Here is a 22,441-nt window from a genome sequence, read left to right as displayed (position 1 = left end):
CCCTCCTGGTGGGGGATGGAGGTGTAGAGTGACTGGACATCCATGGTGAAGATGAGGGAATGGGGGCCTAGAAAACGAAGAGCGTGTGAGGTGTCTTGAACATAGATAGGGAGGGATTGGGATGGAATCGAGGAATGTGGATATGCAAGTAGTTTAGAAAATTTCACCGCAATATGACATCTAGATAAAATTAAAATTTTAAGAGAAAACAAATAATGACCAACTGTTCTAATTCACAGTGGATAGCATAATAAAATATACATTTGGAGGCTATGTAACTAGGTGTTTGAGGATTTAGGAAACATTTATTGCAAAGAACAGTATTGCAAATATAACAAGGCCACCTCTTTGAAGCACTGTAAAAGCACTAGTTGTTACTTATCATTGCCAGGTTATTATTGCATCAGCATACATCAAATGACACAGGTGATCAACTCACCATGAACAACAATAAACAACGACAAACCTCATTGTTTTTGAAGTAAAATCCTATAATCGTGCTCAGGACCCGAGAATTATGCTGGGGGCATGTATTCCACATGGTTGGATGTTTAATTATATTTGTTAACTTACATAAAGAAAGCTGCTTAAATCACAATGCCCTTTTAGGCTGCTAGTATATATGCAAGTCTTGTGTGGTGCAAAAAGAAGGATTCAGTGAGGTGATGTGGAGAACAAACAAGACAGGTATATGGGAAAGGCACCACCTGGTTAAAATAGCAACAGCCACATCAATAAAAATGTTACACATTGCATGATGGATCAATATGGTGTAGCGATCCATTTCAAATAATCAAAGACCAGCACATCTCCTGTTACAACTGCAGGATATCCTGAAAAGGGGATACTAGCCCAACTTTTCTTCTGGTATCAAAAGGATATATAATGTTGGCAGGAATTAACAGCCAATACCACATCAGTTGTATAATTATTTATTTTGAAGAGCAAATTGACTTGCAAAAAGATTTCAGTAAAGTTGATTACAGTTGAAATACATTCAAATTGTATTTGGTTAAATAAAATTGCAGTAGCAACACTTAAACCAAATAAGCTCAGTAAATATGGGGCTGGCTTACAGTGACCCAGGTTCAATCTTGACCTCCAGTGTCACGTAGAGTTTACGTGTGCTCCTTGTGACAGGATGTGCTGGCTGGTGGGTTAACATTGCCCCTATTGTTGGTGGAGAATCAGGGTGGAGTTACAACAGTACAACACAGGAACAGGCCGTTCTACGCCTGTTGAACACGATGCCAAATTCCTCCATTCCATGCACTTATCTGTGCCTGTCTATGAGCATCTTAAATGCCATTATCGTATCTGTTTCCACCACCACACCCAGAATCATGATCTAATCAAAGCCGACTGTATTTTTTAAGGAGGCTGAGGCCATTTAACATCTGCCAACCCCTACTGTGCAGTGTCTACCATTCAGTGGTGGCCAGTGCTCTGTTTTTTGCTGTGGCCTGTTGGGGAGATGGCGCCCGCATAGCGGACAAAGACAGACTGGACAAGCTAATCAGGAAGGCCGGCTCAGTGGTCGGGGCTGAGCAACGAACGGTCCAGCAGGTGGCAGAGGCCAGAACTCTGAACAAACTGGGTTCAATAATGACCAACCCCACTCACCCACTCCATGCCCTGAAGGTGATCAAGAGCAGCATCTTCAGTCAGAGGCTGATTGCACCAATGTGCAAAACTGAGAGACATAGGAAGTCCTGTTTACCAGCTGCTATAAGGTTATATAATGCGCATAAATAACTGCACTTTTTTTTAATTAATTGTAGTTTAACTTGTATTTTAACTTGTATTTTCACTTGTTAAGTATGGAAGCCATTTGAGGAAATGTGTGGTGTTATGTTTGTCTTGAAGCTGTCGTGGCACTGTAATTTCCTGTAAAGGATTATTAAAGGTATAATCAAATCAAATCAAATCAATCATAAGCACGTACCACTCTGTGTGTAAAAATAACTTGACCACCACATCTACATTGAACTTTCCCAACCTCACCTTTGAGCTAGGTGCTCAAGTATTTGACATTTCCACCCTGGGGTAAAGATTCTGACTGTCTACATTATCATAATTTAATACACTTAACTTCTATTAAGTCTCAACTTAATCTACAACACAGCACAGGAAAAAAAATCCAAATTTGTCCAATCTCTCCACATTACTACCCTCTAATCCAGGCAGCATCCTGATAAATCGTTTGTAACCTCCCCAAAACCTCCACATTCTTCCTCAAAAGAGGTGACCAAAATCACTCACAATACTAAATGCAGCCCAACCAATAGTTTTATAAGGCTGCAACACGACTTCCTAATTTTTATCCTCAATGCCTTGAACAATGAAGGCAAACATGCCATACGCCTTCTTTACCACCCTATCTACTTGTGTTGCGATTTCGAGGGAGTTGTGGATTTCGACCCGAATGTCTCTCTGTACAACCCAAGCTGTTAAAGGTCCTGTCAATAACTGTATAAATTTCATCTTACATTTGACCTCCCAATACCTCATTACTTATCCACATTAAACCCACCTGCAATTCCTTCTAAAATCATCATTGATTTCAAAATCATCTTTCTTATCCCTTGAACCTTCATTTCAACAATACACAGAAAACTGTGCCCCTTCAGAACTGTATCTTAACAACTGATCCGAGGTGACCTGAGGCACCGACATTACTGACAAGGAAAGACAATCATGTTTGTTTGTCCAGAAATTGTGTTGATTCCTTCTCTTTCCTTCCTCAAGCCTCTAACCGTGTGTGTGTGTGTGTGTGGTGTGTGGTGTGTGGTGTGTGGTGTGTGGTGTGTGGTGTGTGTGTGTGTGTGTGTGTGTGTGTGTGTGTGTGTGTGTGTGTGTGTGTGTGTTAGCAAAGATCCTGTAGGATCTTTGGTCAGTAGATGCAGCTCACGCCTCGGTCAAGGCTTTCTAGGCGAGTGACCAAAACCCCTGGCGACGCATGGAAACCTTGGGTGGCGCGCAAGGTCTCCAGAGGTTTCCCTTCAGGTTTCCTAAGTAGGACAGGGGCATAACTTACAAAGTTGAGCATAGCCAAATGTTCAGTGACTTCTCAAATTTACCTCAAGGAGCTCCTGCAGATTTTTGAATCTGTTCTTTCAGGATAAGGATGCTCTGTCTCTGTTCTGGGGGTAGCATGGCGATCTGTTCCGGAGTTAGCTGGAGAACCTGCATGATCAATGCAGCCTGGACCAAACAGAAGTAGAAACCGTGTCAAAAGGAAACAAGCTAATACTTCTATGTCATAGCTTTTTTAATTATACTGAACATAATGAATGAAGAAACAAAAAGATATGGCATTTCAAGCCCAAACATTTTGAAGAATGTCTAAAAATAATTGCAAAGCCCATGAACCATATTGCAGCAAACATAAAAATAAATATTGCTATTTAGAAATATTTTTAAATACCTTATATGGAAAAAGAAATATGAAATCTTACTTTCGATAATACAATCTATTGAACTGACTCTGGGTTTGATGATCATTAAACTCACAGGCTAGCTTATACACATGGGCCTTATGGTCCACTCTGGACCAGAGACCCATATATGTGTAGGGACCACAAATGAAGGGGCCATGTTAGGCCAATCTAATAAACTGGACAACAATCCAAATCAAGGTTCACATCGATCTTTCTGCCTAGATGTACTGTATTGGCGGACATCCGTTTGTAAATGTCAAATATATGTCTAAACATCCAGTACAAATGGATATAATATTGGAGGGTACAAGTACAGTACCCTCCATAATGTTTGGGACAAAGACCCATCATTTATTTATTTACCTCTGTACTCTACAATTTGAGATTTGTTATTAAAAAACAATCACGTGGTTAAAATGCACATTGTCAGATTTTAATAAAGGCAATTTTTATACATTTTGGTTTCACCATATAGAAATTACAGCTGTGTTTATATATAGTCCCCCCCATTTCAGGGCACCATAATGTTTGGGACACATGGCTTCACAGGTGTTGTAATTGCTCAGATGTGTTATTTGCCTCCTTAATGCAGGTATAAGAGAGCTCTCAGCACCTCGTCTTTCCTCCAGTCTTTCCATCACCTTTGGGAACTTTTATTGCTGTTTATCAACACGAGGAAAGTTGCGCCAATGAAAGTCAAAGAAGCGATTATGAGACTGAGAAAGAAGAATAAAACTGGTGGAGACATCAGCCAAACTTTACGCTTACCAAAATCAACTGTTTGGAATATCATTAAGAAGAAAGAGAGCACTGGTGAGTTTACTAATCCCAAAGGGACTGGCAGGCAAAGGAAGATCTCCACAGCTGATGACAGAAGAATTCTCCCTATAATAAAGAAAAAACCCCAAACACCTGTCCAACAGATCAGAAACACTTCAGGAGTCAATAGTCAATCATCAAAAGTCAGATTTATTCGTCACGTACACAATAAAGTGCAGTGAAATGAATAAATTTGGTGTGGATTTGTCAATGACCACTATCCGCAGAAGACTTCATGAATAGAAATACAGAGGCTACACTGCAAGATGCAAACCACTGGTTAGCCACAAAAATAGGATGGCCAGGTTAGTTTGCCAAGAAGTACTTAAAAGAGCAACCACAGTTCTGGAAAAAGGTCTTGTGGACAGATGAGATGAAGATTAACTTATATCAGAGTGATGGCAAGAGCAAAGTATGGAGAACTGCCCAAGATCCAAAGCATACCACCTTGTCTGTGAAACACGGTGGTGTTATGGCCTGAGCATGTATGGCTGTTGAAGGTACTGGCTCACTTATCTTCATTGATGATACAACTGCTGATGGTAGTGGCATAATGAATTCTGAAGTGTTCAGACACATCCTATCTGCTCAAGTTCAAACAAATGCCTCAAAACTCATTGGCCGGCAGTTCATTCTACAGCAAGACAATAATCCCAAACATACTGCTAAAGCAACAAAGGAGTTTTTCAAAGCTAAAAAATGGTAAATTCTTGAGTGGCCATGTCAGTCACCCGATCTGAACCCAATTGAGCATGCCTTTTATATGCTGAAGAGAAAACTGAAGGGGACTAGCCCCCAAAACAACCAATAAGCTAAAGGGCTGCAATACAGGCCTGGCAGAGCATCACCAGAGAAGACACCCAGCAACTGGTGATGTCCATGAATCACAGACATCAAGCACTCATTGCATGCAAAGGATATGCAACAAAATACTAAACATGACTACTTTCATTTACATGACATTGCTGTGTCCCAAAAATTATGGTGCCCTGAAATGGGGGGGACTATGTATAAACACTGCTGTAATTTCTACATGGTGAAACCAAAATGTATAAAAATGGCCTTTATTAAAATCTGACAATGTGCACTTTAACCACATGTGATTTTTTCTCTTACAAATCTCAAATTGTGGAGTACAGAGGCAAATATATAAATGATGGGTCTTTGTCCCCAACATAATGGACTGTATGTGGCTATATAACACTAGTCTACAGTACTAGTGGGTACAGACCTGTCATGTTTTTAACACTGTTCAAGGTAGTGTTCAATGCAGGAAGCTGAAAGGAATATGAATCATAATTCACTTGGGTATTTTATGCCCAGTTTGCAAAAAGTACCAAAATGGTTACAGTATTTTTTTCAATCAATATCTTTCTTAATTAGAAATCCATCTTTGAAGAATAGTCCAGTATACTTCAGCCTATATCTTCTCTCCACACATAGGATAGGAAAGGTTTAGAGTTATGGGCAAATGCAGACACATGGAATTATCTTAGATGGGGCAATTTGCCCACTTGAGCGGGATGGGCCAAAGGGCTTGTTTCCATTCTGTATGAACCTATGATATAGAAATTTGCTTATCCCACTTCTCGTCCTTCAAGTTTTTAATTTACAAAATCGCTTGTATCCACAGATCGGAAAAATTGAATCGAAATGAAACAGAATGCAGCACATTTTGGACAAAAGCGGTAACAGCTTTGACCTAACAATTACTGGTTATTAATTTAATACTGAAACTTGTTTGTGGAAATTAAAGCAACATCATTTCTGCAGTGTACTACTTTAATTTCCAAACCTTTTCATGGTCTTGTGGTGTCACTTGAGTCTGAGCAGGACTGAATCCTCCAGGTTGACCTGCAGCCACCGGGTGAGCAAGGCCCTGACAAAGTGCAATAAATGCAGGTCATCAACAGAAGAGCATCAGCATTTGGTTGGAAGGTATTTTCAGTCATTTCTTAGCACAATGTCCACCAGACACAAGCAAGAGTCTCATGCGCTGCCTAATCAGCCTAGGTGGCATCATTATCTACACCAACAGAACACATTCTGAGCAACACAAATCACTGGTACAACCCCTACATTTAGAATTGAAATATTGCAGTGTTCCATGGAGATCAAAGAAGATCAAAGAGATGGATTCCGTGGAGACCAGACACAAAGCTGGGTGGCAGTGTGAACTGTGAGGAGGATGCTATGAGGATGCAGGATGACGGACAGGTTGGGTGAGTTGGCAGCATGGCAGATGCAGTTTAATGTGGATAAATGTGAGGTTATCCACTTTGGTGGCAAAAACAGGAAAGCAGATTATTATCTAAATGGTGTCAAGTTGGGAAAAGGGGAAGTACAACGGGATCTGGGGGTCCTTGTTCATCAGTCACCGAAAGTAAGCATGCAGTTACAACAGGTAGTGAAGAAAGCGAATGGTATGCTGGCCTTCATAACAAGAGGAGTTGAGGATAGGAGCAAAGAGATCCTTCTGCAGTTGTACAGGGCCCTAGTGAGACCACACCTGGAGTACTGTGTGCAGTTTTGGTCTCCAAATTTGAGGAAGGACATTCTTGCTATAGAGGGAGTGCAGCATAGGTTCACAAGGTTAATTCCCAGGATGGCAGGACTGTCATATGTTGATAGAATGGAGCGGCTGGGCTTGTATACTCTAGAATTTAGAAGGATAGGAGGGGATCTTATTGAAACATATAAGATTACTAGACTAAGTGGGACCCGTTGGGTCCCAGCATCCCATGGGAGGGCTGGTCCCCCAACGCAATATTCCACCTCTCTGCTAATTCCAATATTGGTGGCCAGTGGGGGGGGGGGGGGCTTTCTGGAGCGCTAGTATGGGTGTTGTGCGCTGAAGGGACTGGTTTCCAGAGGGCTAGTATGAACATTGTGGGTCGCATGGATTCTTGGGCTGGCGGCTCAGTCACTCAAGCCTGTTGTGCTGGCGGCTCAGTCACTCAAGCCTGTTGTGCTGGCAGCTCACTCACTCACGGCTGGTGGGCTCGTAGTTGACTCACGGCTATTCCTTGAAATGCCATTTCAAACAGGGTGCAAGGGCACCAAATTCAAGTGCAGTTTCATACCATTTCAAGCAGTGTGCAAGGCCACTAAAGACAGCGAGTCGTGACCTCTCCAGCCCCCATATTGCAGAGCCCACACTTCCGGGTTTTATAGTCCCTCCCCCCTCCCACCAGAAGGGGCGTGGCCTTCATGGCTTGATTGACAGGAGAGAGAATCACAACATTTTTTTAAACACTAATAACTTTAATTAAGGCAGCTTTAATTAGGCAAGGCAGCTCTAATTAAGCAAGGCAGCTCTAATTTAGGAAGGCAGCTCTAATTAGGCAAGGCAGCTCGCTTTAGCACTTTCAAAACCAAAGGAAAGGCAGCTCGCTTTAGCACTTTCAAAACCAAAGGCAAGGCAGTTCGCTTTAGCACTTTCAAAACCAAAGGCAACACAGCTTGCTTTAGCACTTTCAAAACCAAAGGCAACACAGCTTGCTTTAGCATTTCCAAACCAAAACACACTTTTGCATTTTCAAACCACATTAAGGGCACTGACAGGTCAGAAAAACCACTCACAGTTTAGTAGACATGTGTTTCAGTGTTTTTCACAGCTCAGACTGAGAATTGCGACCTCTCGCTCCCCCCATCTTGCAGAGAACTGAGGCACCTCCACACTTCCGGCTTTTATAGTCCCTCCAGAAGGGGCGTGACCTTCAGGAGAGGTTAATCTCAACATTTTTTAAACACTAATAACTCTTTTATTTTTAATCGATAGGAAAAATCCTCAGCACCTGATGAGCGAAGGGGGACTCTGAGTAAGATGGCCAAAAATCACAGCCGTACGTGGTAGCGTTTTTCTAAAATCAATATAAAGCGCAAACAGGAAGTGGTCAAGATTAGACTTTTAATTATATACTAGACTAAGTGGGACCCGTTGGGTCCCAGCATCACACAGGAGGGCTGGTCATCCAACGCAATATTCCACCTCTCCACCAATTCTAATATTGGGGGCCAGTTGGGGGGGGGGGGGGGCTTTCTGGAGCGCTAGTATGGGTGTTATGGGCTGAAGGGACTGGTTTCCAGAGGGCTACTATGCACAGCCGTAAGTGGTAGCATTTTATCTAAAATCAATATACAGTGCAAACAGGAAGTAAGTGCATTTACAGTAGTGCCTTTTAACTTCAAGCCAAAGCACCCAAACCACCATTTGCAGTAAGTAATGCATTTCAACTTCAAGCCACACCCAAGCCATCATTTGCAGGAAGTAGTGCCTTTCAACTTCAAAGCTCCCAAGCCACCATTTGCAGTAAGTAGTGCCTTTCAACTTCATACCACCATTTGCAGTAAGTAATGCCTTTCAACTTCATGCTGCCATTAGCAGTAAATAGTGCCTTTCAACTTCAAGCCAATGCACCCAAGCCACCGCTTGCAGTAAGTAGTGCCTGTCAACCTCATGCCACCATTTGCAGTAAGCAGTGCCTTTTCTACTTCAAGCCAAAGCTCCCAATCCACCATTTGCAGTAAGTAGTGCCTTTCAACTTCAAGCCACAATTTGCAGTAGGTAGTGCCTTTCAACTTCAAGCCAATACACCCACACCCTCATTTGCAGTAAGTAATGCATTTTAACTTCAAGCCATTGCACCCAAGCCACCATCTGCAGTAAGTAGTGCCTTTCAACTTCAAGCCACACCTAAGCCACCATTTGCAGTAATAGTGCTTTTCAACTTCAAGCCAAAGCAACCAAGCCACCATTTGCAGTAATAGTGCCTTTCAACTTCTAGCCAAAGCTCCCAAGCCTCCATTTGCAGTAAGTAGTGCCTTTCAACTTCAAGTCAAAGCTCCCAAGCCACCATTTGCAGTAAGTGGTGTCTTTCAACTTCAAGCCACACCCAAGCCCGACCCAAGCCATCATTTGCAGTAAGTAGTGCCTTTCAACTTCAAGCCACAACTTGCAGTAATAGTGCCTTTCAACTTCAAGCCACACCCAAGCCACCATTTGCAGTAATAGTGCCTGTCAACTTCAAGCCAAAGCAACCAAGCCACCATTTGCAGTAATAGTGCCTTTCAACTTCAAGCCAAAGCTCCCAAGCCTCCATTTGCAGTAAGTAGTGCCTTTCAACTTCAAGTCAAAGCTCCCAAGCCACCATTTGCAGTAATAGTGCCTTTCAACTTCAAGCCAAAGCTCCCAAGCCACCATTTGCAGTAAGTAGTGCCTTTCAACTTAATGCCACCATTTGCAGTAAGTAGTGCCTTTCAATTTCAAGACACACCCAAGCCAAGCCAATCGGGGGGCAGGGGGTTGTTTCTGGAGCGCTAGTATGAACCATTTTAGAACCAATAGACATTTTCTTGCAAGCTTTAGAACCAATAGATATTTTTTGCAAGCTTTAGAACCAATAGACATTTTTTTCAAGCTTTAGAACCAATAGTAATTTTTTTGCAAGCTTTAGAACCAATAGTCACATTCTGCAAGCATTTTAGAACCACTAAGGGCACTTACATTTGAGTAGACATGTGTTCAGTGTTATTCACAGCTCAGAGAAACGTGACCCTCTGCCTTCCTCCATCTTGAAGAGTGAGTGAGGCACACCACTTCCTGGTTTTATAGTCTCTCCCCCCTGCCCCCAGCGGGGGCAGCAGAGAGAATGGGGAATTTTGTAAAAACATTAATATCTCTGTCATTTTTAATCGACGGGAAAAATCCTCGGCACACATGCAGCGGAGTGGGGATCTGAGCAAGGTGTCCAAAGATGACGGCCGTAGGTGGCGGCGTTCTCTCGGAAATCGCAGCACAGATGGCCAAAACCGGTCAAGAACAGACTTTAGTAATATAGATAGAAGGGAAGGCAGCTCTAATTAGGCAAGGCAGCTCTAATTAGGCAAGGCAGCTCTAATAAGGCAAGGCAGCTTGCTTTAGCACTTTCATAACCAAAGGAAAGGCAGCTTGCTTTCGCACTTTCAAAATCAAAGGCAAGGCAGCTTGCTTTAGCACTTTCAAAACCAAAGGCAACGCAGCTTGCTTTAGCACTTTCAAAACCAAAGGCAACGCAGCTTGCTTTAGCACTTTCAAAACCAACGGCAACACAGCTTGCTTTAGCACTTTCAAAACCAAAGGCAACACAGCTTGCTATAGCACTTTCAAAACCAAAGGCAACACAGCTTGCTTTAGCATTTCCAAACCAAAACACACTTTTGCATTTTCAAACTACATTTTCAAGCCACATTAAGGGCACTGACTAGTCAGTAAAACCACTCACAGTTTAGTAGACATGTGTTCACTGTTATTCACAGCTCAGACTGAGAATTGCGACCTCTAGCTCCCCAATCTTGCAGAGAACTGAGGCGCCTCCACACTTCTGGGTTTTATAGTCCCTCCGGAAAGGGCGTGGCCTTTAGGAGAGAGAATCTCAACATTTTTTAAACACTAATAACTCTTTTATTTTTCATCGATTGGAAAAATCCTCTTGTGCTGCGCAAGAGTAAGATGGCTAAAAATCCAGCCGTAAGTGGCAGCGTTTTTTATAAAATCAATATACGGAACGCCATGAAGTGGTCAAGATTAGACTTTTAGTAATATAGATTAAGGGTATGGACATGCTAGAGGCAGCAAACATGTTCCCGATGTTGGGAGAGTCCAGAACCAGGGGCCACAGTTTAAGAATAAGGGATGAGCCATGTAGAACGGAGATGAGGAAATACTTTTTCACACAGAGAGTTGTGAGTCTGTGGAATTCTCTGCCTCAAGAGGTCAGTGGAGGCCGGTTCTCTGGATGGTTTCAAGAGAGCTCTTAAAGATGGCGGAGTCAAGGGATATGGGGAGATGGCAGGAACAGGGTACTGATGGTGGATGATTAGCCATGATCACATTGAATGGTGGTGCTGGCTCAAAGGGCCGAATGGCCTACTCCTGCACCTATTTTCTAAATATGTTAAATTGTAGAAAGTAAACTTACACGATAGACAATTTGGATTTTCAACTCCAGAAACAGCAATTCGTCACTACAATTTATTGATTACATAAAATAGAATAACAGAGGGATATAGGTCAAACACAGGCACATGGAACTAGCTTAGTGCATTCAGAAAGTATTCAGACTCCTTCACTTTTTCCACATTTTGTTATATTACAGCCTTATTTTAAAATGGATTAAAAAATTTTTTATCATCAATGTACACACAATACCCCAGAATGAAGAAGTGAAAACAGGTGTTTAGAATTTTTTGCAAAGTAATTAAAAATAAATAACTGAAATATCACATTTACATATGTATTCAGACCGTTTGCTATTATACTCAAAATTGAGCTTTGGTTCATCCTGTTTCCATTGATTATCCTTGAGATGTTTCTGCAACTTGATTGGAGTCCACAGAAACATAGAAAATAGGTGCAGGAGTAGGCCATTCGGCCCTTCGAGCCTGCACCGCCATTCAATATGATCATGGCTGATCATCCAACTCAGTATCCTGTACCTGCCTTCTCTCCATACCCCTGATCCCTTTAGCCACAAGGGCCACATCTAACTCCCTCTAAAATATAGCCAATGAACTGGCCTCAACTACCTTCTGTGGCAGAGAATTCCACAGATTCACCAGTCTCTGTGTGAAAAATGTTTTTCTCATCTCGGTCCTAAAAGACTTCCCCCTTATCCTTAAACTGTGACCCCTTGTTCTGGACTTCCCCAACATCGGGAACAATCTTCCTGCATCTAGCCTGTACAAACCCTTAAGAATTTTGTAAGTTTCTATAAGATCCCCCCTTAATCTTCTAAATTCTAGCGAGTACAAGCCAAGTCTATCCAGTCTTTCTTCGTATGAAATTCTTGCCATCCCAGAAATCAGTCTGGTGAACCTTCTCGGCACTCCCTCTATGGCAAGAATGTATTTCCTCAGATTAGGAGACCAAAACTGTACACAATACTCCAGGTGTGGTCTCACCAAGGCCCTGTACAACTGCAGTAGAACCTCCCTGCTCCTATACTCAAATCCTTTTGTTATGAATGCTAACATACCATTCGCTTTCTTCACTGCCTGCTGCACCTGCATCCAATGACTGGTGTACCATGACACCCAGGTCTCGTTGCATCTCCCCTTTTCCTAATCGGCCACCATTCAGATAATAGTCTACTTTCCTGTTCTTGCCACCAAAGTGGATAACCTCACATTTATCCACATTATACTGCATCTGCCAAGCATTTGCCCACTCACTCAACCTATCCAAGTCACCTTGCAGCCTCCTAGCATCCTCCTCACAGCTAACACTGCCCCCCAGCTTCGTGTCATCCGCAAACTTGGAGATGTTGTATTCAATTCCCTCGTCCAAATCATTAATATATATTATAAATAGCTGGGGTCCCAGCACTGAGCCTTGCGGTACCCCACTAGTCACTGCCTGCCATTGTGAAAAGGACCCGTTTACTCCTATTCTTTGCTTCCTGTCTGCCAGCCAGTTCTCTATCCACATCAATACTGAACCCCCAATACCGTGTGCTTTAAGTTTGCATACTAATCTCTTATGTGGGACCTTGTCGAATGCCTTCTGAAAGTCCAGATATAACACATCCACTGGTTCTCTCTTATCCACTCTACTAGTTACATCCTCGAAAAATTCTATAAGATTCGTCAGACATGATTTACCTTTCATAAATACATGCTGACTTTGTCCAATGATTTCACCACTTTCCAAATGTGCTGCTATCCCATCTTTAATAACTGACTCTAGCATTTTCCCCACTACCGATGTTAGACTAACTGGTCTGTAATTCCCCGTTTTCTCTCTCCATCCCTTTTTAAAAAGTGGGGTTACATTAGCTATACTCCAATCCTCAGGAACTACTCCAGAATCTAAAGAGTTTTGAAAAATTATCACTAATGCATCCACTATTTCTTGGGCTACTTCCTTAAGTACTCTGGGATGCAGCCTATCTGGCCCTGGGGATTTATCGGCCTTTAATCCATTCAATTTACCTAACACCACTTCCCGACTAACCTGGATTTCACTCAATTCCTCCATCTCATTTGACCCCCGGTCCCCTGCTATTTCCAGCAGATTATTTATGTCTTCCTCAGTGAAGACAGAACCAAAGTAATTATTCAATTGGTCTGCCATGTCCTTGTTCCCCATGATCAATTCACCTGTTTCTGACTGCAAGGGACCTACATTTGTTTTAACTAATCTTTTTCTCTTCACATATCTATAAAAACCTTTGCAGTCAGTTTTTATGTTCCCTGACAGTTTTCTTTCATAATCTATTTTCCCGTTCCTAATTAAGCCCTTTGTCCTCCTCTGCTGGACTCTGAATTTCTCCCAGTCCTCTGGTAGGCTGCTTTTTCTGGCTGATTTGTATGCTTCATCTTTTGTTTTGATACTATCCCTGATTTCCCTTGTTATCCACGGATGCACTACCTTCCCTGATTTATTCTTTTGCCAAACTGGGATGAACAATTGTTGTAGTTCATCCGTGCAGTCCTTAATGCCTTCCATTGCATATCCACCGTCAACCCTTTAAGAATCAATTGCCAGTCTATCTTGGCCAATTCACGTCTCATACCCTCAAAGTTACCTTTCTTTAAGTTCAGAACCCTTGTTTCTGAATTAACTATGTCACTCTCCATCCTAATGAAGACATGGTTTGGAAAAGCACATACCTGTCTATATAAGGTCCCAGATTTGGCAGTGCATGTCAGAGCAAAAAACAAGCAATGAAGACGAAGGAATTGTCCGTAGATCTCCGAGACAGGATTGTGTCGCGTCACAGATCTGGGGGAGGGTATTAAATAATTTCTGCAGCATTGCAGGTCACGAAGAGCACAGTTGACTCCGTAATTCTTAAATGGAAGAATTTTGGAACCACCAGGATTCTTCATGGAGCTAGCCGCCTGGCCAAACTGAGCAATCGGGGGAGAAGGACCTTGGTCAGGGAGGTGACCAAGAACCCGATGGTCACTTTGACGGAGCTCCAGAGTTCTTCTGTGGAGATGGGAGAACCTTCCAGAAGGACAACTATATCTGCAGCACTCCACCAATCAGGTCTTTATGGTAGAGTGGCCAGACGGAAGCCACTCCTCAGTAAAAGACACATGACAGCCCGCTTGGAGTTTGCCAAACGGCATGAGAAACATGATTCTCTGGTCTGATGAAGCCAAGATTGAACTCTTTGGCCTGAATGCCAAGCGTCACGTCTGGGGGAAATCAGGCACTGCTCATCACCTGGCCAATACCATACCTATGGTGGCAGCATCATGCCGAGGGGATGTTTTTCAGTGGCAGGAACTGGGAGACTAGTCAGGATCAAGGAAAAGATGAACGGAGCAAAGTACAGGGAGATCCTTGATGAAAACCTTGATGGACCTCAGACTGGGGAGGAGGTTCACCTTCCAACAGGACAACGACCCTTAGCACACGGCCAAGACAACGCAGGAATGGCATCGTGACAAGTCTGTGAATGTCCTTGAGTGGCCCAGCCAGTCCGGATTTGATCACCATTGAACATATCTGGAGAGACCTGAAAATGGCTGTGCATCGACGCTCCCCATCCAACCTGAAAGAGCTTTAGAGGATCTGCAGAGAAGAATGGGAGAAATTATCCAAATACAGGTGTGCCAAGCTTGTAGCGTCATACCCAAGAAGACTTGAGGGTGTAATTGCTGCCAAAGGTGCCTCAACAAAGTACTGAGTAAAGGGTCTGAATACTTATGTGAATGTGATATTTCAGTAATTTCTTTTTAATTACTTTGCAAAAAGTTCTAAACACCTGTTTTTGCTTTTTTATGATGGGATATTGTGTGTAGATTGATGACAAAAAAAATGAATTGAATTAATTTTAGAATAAGGCTGTAACGTAACAAAATGCGGAAAAGGTGAAGGGGTCTGAATACTTTCTGAATGCACTGTAGATGGGGCATCTTGGTCAGCATGGCAAGTTGAGCCAAAAGGCCTGTTTCCATGCTGTTTGACTATGATCAATCTGAGCAATATTTTCTTTAACATTTCAGCATAACTAGCACCACTTAACACAATAAATTGCTGAAATTGCTATTCACCACCAATTCTCTTACCTGTCGAGGTGGAACAGGTTGCTGTGATCCTTGAGGGCCACCTTGCCCTATCTGATGGGTACCTGGACCTTGAACTTGTAGTCCTCCTGCTATTGGTCCCCTTGGATTTGGGACTGGGCCCTGGCTTGGTCCAGGACCTGGACCTGGACCTGGACCTGGTCCTGGTCCTGGTCCTGGTCCTGGTCCTGGTCCTGGTCCTGGTCCTGGGCCAGGCCCTAGTCCTCTGGTGTCAATACCTCTCGAATCAATACCTCTGGGATCTCTTGCACCTAGGCACAAATTAGAAGTTTCGTGTTACTCTTTATAGTTTGAGAGTCTTGATAGCTATGGTATTCAACACCATCATAAACCTATGTATAATTCAATTTTTATTTCCATATTCAAAGTAAGCTTTCCACGTTAAATTTGTTCATTATTTACCTTGTGTTGTTAAGATAATGGAATGAAATTCAAATTAAAGATCACTGACATGAATCATTACCTTTTTCTCTTTCTGCAGACAATGCTTGACCTGCTGAGTATCTCCTGCATTTTGTTTTTAATTACAATCATAAAGAAGCAGCAATGTCCAATTCTAATTTGTTTCCTTAATGAAACAAGCATTTAATAGAGAGAGAAAAAGCACTGAAATCTGCCATGCAATAGCAAAGTGTTATATATGTGTTTTTAAAGGTTTTTCCCCCAACAAAAGCAATATCCGTAATTATTTGCATTCTTCTAAATAATGTCGTAATTTTTTTGTCCATCTGCATCAAATCAAATAATCTACTCTGACAATATTACACTACCTCAACGCTGCACTATGGTATCGACCCACATTCTAAAACAAGACTTTCAACCATGTCATATTATTAACTGAGCCAAGCGCACTCTTACAGGTATCCTGTTGACAAACTGCACGGAACAACCTCAGTTCCAAAGATTCAGAGGACATCACATTGGATGTCCAAAAGTAGTTTAAAAGGTAGGGGTTAAAATTCATCTGAGGAAAGATAACTCCAGATTATGGATTCAAGGCCCTCTTTTTTTTCCTATAAAAAAAAGCATGACCCAGTTCAAATATTCAACTCCAAATTCAACAGCTTGAAACTTGCTGAACTGCTGACATTTCGCAGTGTATGCACGTCTAAGTTTATTTCTGAACAAACATTATTGCAAACTCACTAACTTCCCTTTGCTGGGGTGTTGTCAACAATGGTCTGTCATTCAACTCTGGGAGTGTGTTGCTGTAATTTCCCTGCACTTATTGTGGGAAATTCACCAAATAAACTTATGAAAGATTAGATATAAAGCAAGAATGTCCATAAATGTTAAAGAAGCAGGGCAGTTGCAAGGATTAAACATAAGAATCAGTTAATTTATTTTTTTCCTCTGAATTAATTGATAGTTAAATGCTTTGAATATTATGATTTTTTGATTACCTTTTGTAATTGTTTCACTGGGTTTTTTTTAATTATTTTGAATGCTTGAGGCCATCCGAAGCATTTATGGATCTTGACAGGTTGCTAAAAAATCCTGGGTGTATGGCTTGGGCAGCTATCCATTGTTCTGAAGAATTGTCCCAACTTGAAATGTCATCTTTCCATGTTCTCCAGAGACACTGCCTGACCCCCTGAGCTACTTCAACACTATAGGTCTTCTTTTGTAAACCAGCATCTGCAGTTCCTTGCTTCAACTATTCATTTTTCTCAACTGTTTATTGGTAGGGTTTTTCTGGCCTATCCACACGACAGCAACATATTGAGCAAGGGCATGTTCCTTGGAGTTTTGGATGACGTTCGGCAACAAGTCAAGACCATTAATTGGTACTTGCCTCAAAACTTGACATTGTTTGGTCTGATCCAGCACCATACAATTTAGGAACAAGTGCACAGAAGTTGTGCAGCTCTGCACATGATCCAATTGGCATTCAATTGCTTACATTCTCGATTTGGAATTGCTTACATTACTCAGAATCATGGGATGAACATCTGCATGTTACTCAAAAGTGCTTTGGCAAATTGATGATTTTGTCCATATAACATTAGCATTGCAAATTCTGTCAATTACCAATCTTGTTGCTTTGCATACATACTACTTTAAATATTTGTCAGAGATACTTAATTGAGAACTCAGAGGAAGATGATATCAATGAGTGAAAAAGAGGTTAGAATGTAAGGCTGCATCTATCCGTGGAAGAGGAGAGCTTAACCTATCCCAAAGAAAGAAAGATTTGTTCAACATCTGGGCCACTATCCCTTTGTGGCAAACCAAAAATAAAGAGATATTAAATCCAGCTCACTGAAGATACTACAACTGATTTGCATAACAACAGATACAGTCAGCAAGGAGAATTTCTTTTACTTCATTCGGTATGATTAAGCCTAAAATGGAACAGGTTTCCTGATATGCAGCAACGTTGCTACAATGAACTGTTGACTATAAATCCAGCTTTAACGAGTGGCAATCGTAAAATTAAGTCACTGGACCGACCATGTATGGCTATTCATCAGATTTAGTTTCCTATGCAGCATCTTAATAAAGTTGTCAATTCCATAAAACAACATATAAGGATTCTTTAGATTCCGTGCTTTGAGGAGAAATGAAAGAAAGACAGCGACTTTTCTGTTCAGCACATCAAGACATTAAATTACCACTGCAACGACCACCTGGGAACCTAAAGGGCCTGTCCCACTTTCACAACCTAATTCACGACCTTTTTTACTCGTGGACATTTTTCATCAGGCTAGAAAAACGCCCCGACCTACTTGATGCCACGAGTACCTACAACTGGCATCACGACCTACCTACGACCTCCTATGACCTCGTGACGACCATGCTGCGAGTATGAGTCAAGGGCAAACTCGGCAGAGGTCGTGACTTAGGTCGTGAAAGTGGGACAGGCCCTTAACACGAATCCAGTAAACAATTGTCTCTTGAGGAAAATTCAGGGTGCTGGAGGAACTCAGCAGGTCAGAAAGCATCTGGTCATCTGTTTCGGGTCAGATGTAATCTGTCCATTCCCTCACCACTGGCTCCTTCAGCTATTGAGTTCCTCTAGCACTTTGGGTTTTGCTCAAGATTCTAGCATCTGCAATACCTGGTGTCTCCAATAATTGTCTTTTTTTGTACTAACCCATTTGTAGATGGAAAATTCCTATTACAGCAATATGAACAAATGCATATGTAAATATGCCTTGTAAATCTAGTCTCCTAAGGTTTGGGTTAATAGATCCATAGTTCCATGTTATCTGCACATGTTCAAGTAAGGGATAGTTGATACAATAATTATTTTGATTCACACTTAAATTACTCTGGTATATATTTAATTCCTGAAGTCGTTTAAATGCAGACAAATGCATTAACATTTGAATCAGTTTTCTTTATCATGATATCATACATTTAGAAATATACAAAACCGAACAAGTACACTCAGCCAATCATATAAATGCAGACCCTTTGAAAGGGCAATTCTACTTGCTTCCAAAGTCTTATTTTCAGCTCATAACCCTGGGGGTTCTGGGTCCCCAAAGCTCAATATGCAAATTGTCAACAGCCAAGAAAAAAATCAATTTTGCACCACTTGCGGGATACCATTTCAAAAATAAAACCATCTACAATTGTGCGTGTAACCTTCTGAGGATATTCCACACACTTTCATGCAAATTTGTGGGTTTTACTGATTAAAAAAACCTCAAGTTCTTTGTTTGTGCAACAATATTTTCAGTAATGAGTACATCAACAATAAAAGTGTTAGTAACCTCAGTGATTTAGAACATCCAATAAAGTGTTAAATTAACACTGTTAGCATTCAGAACAAAAATGCTCAAACGATAATAAATCACTTAGTCCTACAAAAAAAAAAGCTGTAAAGAGTAAAATAATAACAAATTATAGGGAGTCTAGGTTGGCTCAAAGAATCCAAAAAGATAGTGACAAACCACGTGGAAGTGAATTCTGCCCTAAAATCTGGCAAAAAAATCCGACGGCCTTACAAGCAAACCTTATAGCAAACACTTATCGTGTTTTCTATTAAATAATGTATTTAAAATAATCTGCACTTACCTATTTTAGTAATGCATTGCTAAAGGAAGTTAGATCAATATTTCACCAATGTACCGTTCCAGTATTTTCGTTAAATATGAAAATGTGCTTTTTAGCAGCATTGTGAAAGATGTCCCATGCAGAAACTGTGAGCCAACCTACAGAATTAAGAGGGCAGCTGGACTCGTTTTTTCTCACCCATGGGTGCATTTAGTTGATGTGCATTCGGATAAGACCCTCCACGAGGGTCTTGCTGAGCAATATGAGGTTGGGAGCGTGGATCATGCTGAGGTCCATGTCGAGAATCGTGAGGTGGGATGCTGCGGGGATCAAATGTACCTAGGAAGCAAATAACTACTAGTGATGGCGGGGAGTGAGAAGACTAGGGGAAAAAAAAAAGAGAACAGGGAGGTGCACAAGCAAGCAAAGGTGATTTGTTTTAAAGCTGCATTTGTTATCAACATTAACCCACGATCCTTGACAACAATTTCATATTCTCCCCAGAAGAATAACTTAATCAATCATAGATTGGATTTTGTTGATCAGCAATAGTAACTTTTAAGAGTATGATGTCTTTTAAAATAATTTCCTATTAGCCAATAAATACTATTCAATGTAAATGAGAGAGTGATATCAACCCTGGTGTTCAGATACAAAAAAAATTGAAGAGGATCTGCATGGTTCTAACCAGCGAGTCAAATTATTATTTCTTGCAAAATTCTTCTGTGTGAAAAAGTATTTCCTCATCTCCGTCCCAAATGGCTTACCCCTTATTCTTAAACTGTAGCCCCTGGTTCTGGACTCGCCCAACATCGGAAACATGTTTCCTGCCTCTAGCTTATCCAAACCCTTAATAATCTTATGTTTCAATAAGATTCCCTCTCATCCTTTAGTCTCTACTTTAGTGAAAATTATAGCATTATGCCATTTCTGATTAAACGTACTATGCTGATAGGCATAAAGGGAATATCAGACAAAACCGTGTCAATATCTGATGGTGAACAGTTCTTGAAAAGTAAACCCAGATTAGATTTCTTCCTATAAAATGCAGAGATCCAAGCATGAAAATGTCCAGTTGGCTTAATATATTTGTCATATTTGGCATATATCCATGTTTTCCCTGTTCCCCACAGGCCTCCAATCAAAAATCAGTTCAACTGCATTTAACTAATGCTTTCAGTTCAATTTTAATGCACTCAAAACATTAATGACTCCATTTATGAAAATGAAAATATATGCTAAAGGTGTGGATATGCACAAAGAATAGCCTTCAACAGTGATATTACTCCAGTTTCTCCCAGTCCAATTCATGACTTGTATTGTTGAATGTAATAAAGGTCTATTTAACTGAATAAAGAGCATTTGCATTTGAATTAATGTGCACTTACTTGGCTTTCCCCCCCCCCCCCATCATCTGAGGATATCCCATTACATTTAACAAATAATAAAGTACTTTAAAGAATAAAGATTGGTGCAGTTTCAGAAATCTGCTGGGCAATTTGCATGTGATCTTTTACATCCACGTCAGAGGGAAGATATGACCTCACCATTTCACCCAATAAACTGTATCACCAACTGGTAGCATTGCCTCAGTGCTTATATACTACCCAGAATCTATATCCTCATGATATTTATTTTAGTTGTTTATCTTTTTTTAAATATTTTACCTTGTATGTATCGTTAGCTTTTAGAAATGTTTGAATGGTGCACTGACTGGCTGACATTTTACAATTTCGTTGTACATGGTTCATGTTACAATGACAATAAAGAAACTATTCTATTCTATTCTCTGGAGTGATAAATGAACTCACAGCTACAACTGAGTGGTTTCACTGAAATACGGCTGTTAGATTAGAGAGGATAACATTCTACTTCCAAGTTCAGTCTCGATATCAACAACAGGTTTTATTGACCCACCTGTAGCCATGTACTATGGAGAAATTACAAACACACAAATATATGTAGGCGGGTACAACTTCCATCAAATTTGTGGACATCAGTATCTCAGGAGATGCACACATGGTGTGTGCACACATGACACATGGTGTCAGATCTTTGCAGCCCTTCGGAAAATACCTGCTAAAATTTTCTTAGTGGTGAAATGACCGATTGCTTCAACTTCCAAATTTTGGATCCTTCCAAGGCTTTGAAGGAGATATATTTAAGTATTGTTGGACACTGCAATCCATAATATATCCATAAGTATATCAAGATGATGATAGCTTGCAAAGGCTGGCATGTACATCAGCTTTGTGAATGGAGGTCAATAACAATATCATTGAATCTGAATCTGAATCTGAATCTAACTACCTTCTTGTGGACTATTTATCAGTCATAAAGGAATTATTTTCATTAATCGTTCATTGTTCTGCAACCACAGGATAATCCATCTTCTGCCATGGGATAGGTATCCAGGCAACTGCCATGATTCAATCTCAATGGGGAATTCATATTTAGAGAAATCATGGATTGGGAACAAATTAAAATTTCACAGGATGCCCCATGTCTCAAGTGATGAGCCCAAAAAACAGGTGTTTCATGAGCAAACCAATCTGTCTAACTATCACCCAGAAATGTCAATGAACAAGCCATAAGAATGTTGGAAAATCTGTGAACTATGAGAAGCTCTACAACATGCCAGGCAGTAAAGAATTATGGTGGTCTTTTTGCTCAAATACAAATATGACGCATGCCATGAAACACACTTCCTCCTGTTTCTGAATAAATGCTGAATAAGTGCTGGAGTAATAGAATACAATGTTACATGGGATGCATTTATAGCTGCAAGATTCAGTTAGATTACAACAAAACCTCCATTTGAACCTCTATGCAATTCTTGGTTCCTTCCCACCTAGCGCCAACACAAATGAGTCACCCATGTACATGTATTCTTTAGTTTTGACAAGACCATGAATTTCCAATTCTCACAGATTAAAATACTTCTTTCTGATCTAAAATACATGCTATAGACAGAGCAACATTGTAGGAGTTTGCTCCCTGATATACTGGGCTTTATGGGTCTGTGCAGATATCAGAGATGCCAAGTTTTGTCAGAGCATTTCAGTATTCTAATACCTGAAAATCAGTATTTTGCTGAG

General features: G+C 41.0%; 1 protein-coding gene across 4 annotated transcripts in view; it reads right to left on the bottom strand.

Annotated features, from left to right (window-relative positions):
• Nucleotides 1-22,441, bottom strand: part of cstf2 (cleavage stimulation factor subunit 2) — a 70,382-nt gene that overhangs the window by 7,371 nt on the left and 40,570 nt on the right. For 2 of the 4 annotated variants that reach the window (XM_033030451.1, XM_033030450.1), the window contains 4 exons: nt 19,542-19,682; nt 15,321-15,589; nt 6,055-6,138; nt 3,081-3,204 (listed from right to left, as the gene is read on the bottom strand). In XM_033030451.1, coding sequence (XP_032886342.1) covers nt 3,082-3,204; nt 6,055-6,138; nt 15,321-15,589; nt 19,542-19,682 — 617 coding nt within the window. In that variant the 3' untranslated portion in view covers nt 3,081. The remainder of the gene's footprint in view (nt 1-3,080; nt 3,205-6,054; nt 6,139-15,320; nt 15,590-19,541; nt 19,683-22,441) is intronic. The other 2 variants (XM_033030453.1, XM_033030452.1) reach the window with 1 other exon arrangement.

This window comes from Amblyraja radiata, chromosome 12 (genome assembly GCF_010909765.2).
Source record: "Amblyraja radiata isolate CabotCenter1 chromosome 12, sAmbRad1.1.pri, whole genome shotgun sequence".
In the NCBI taxonomy this organism is placed as follows: domain Eukaryota; kingdom Metazoa; phylum Chordata; class Chondrichthyes; order Rajiformes; family Rajidae; genus Amblyraja; species Amblyraja radiata.
Note: the sequence above shows the minus strand (reverse complement) of the source record. Positions and strands in the feature narration are given on the sequence as shown.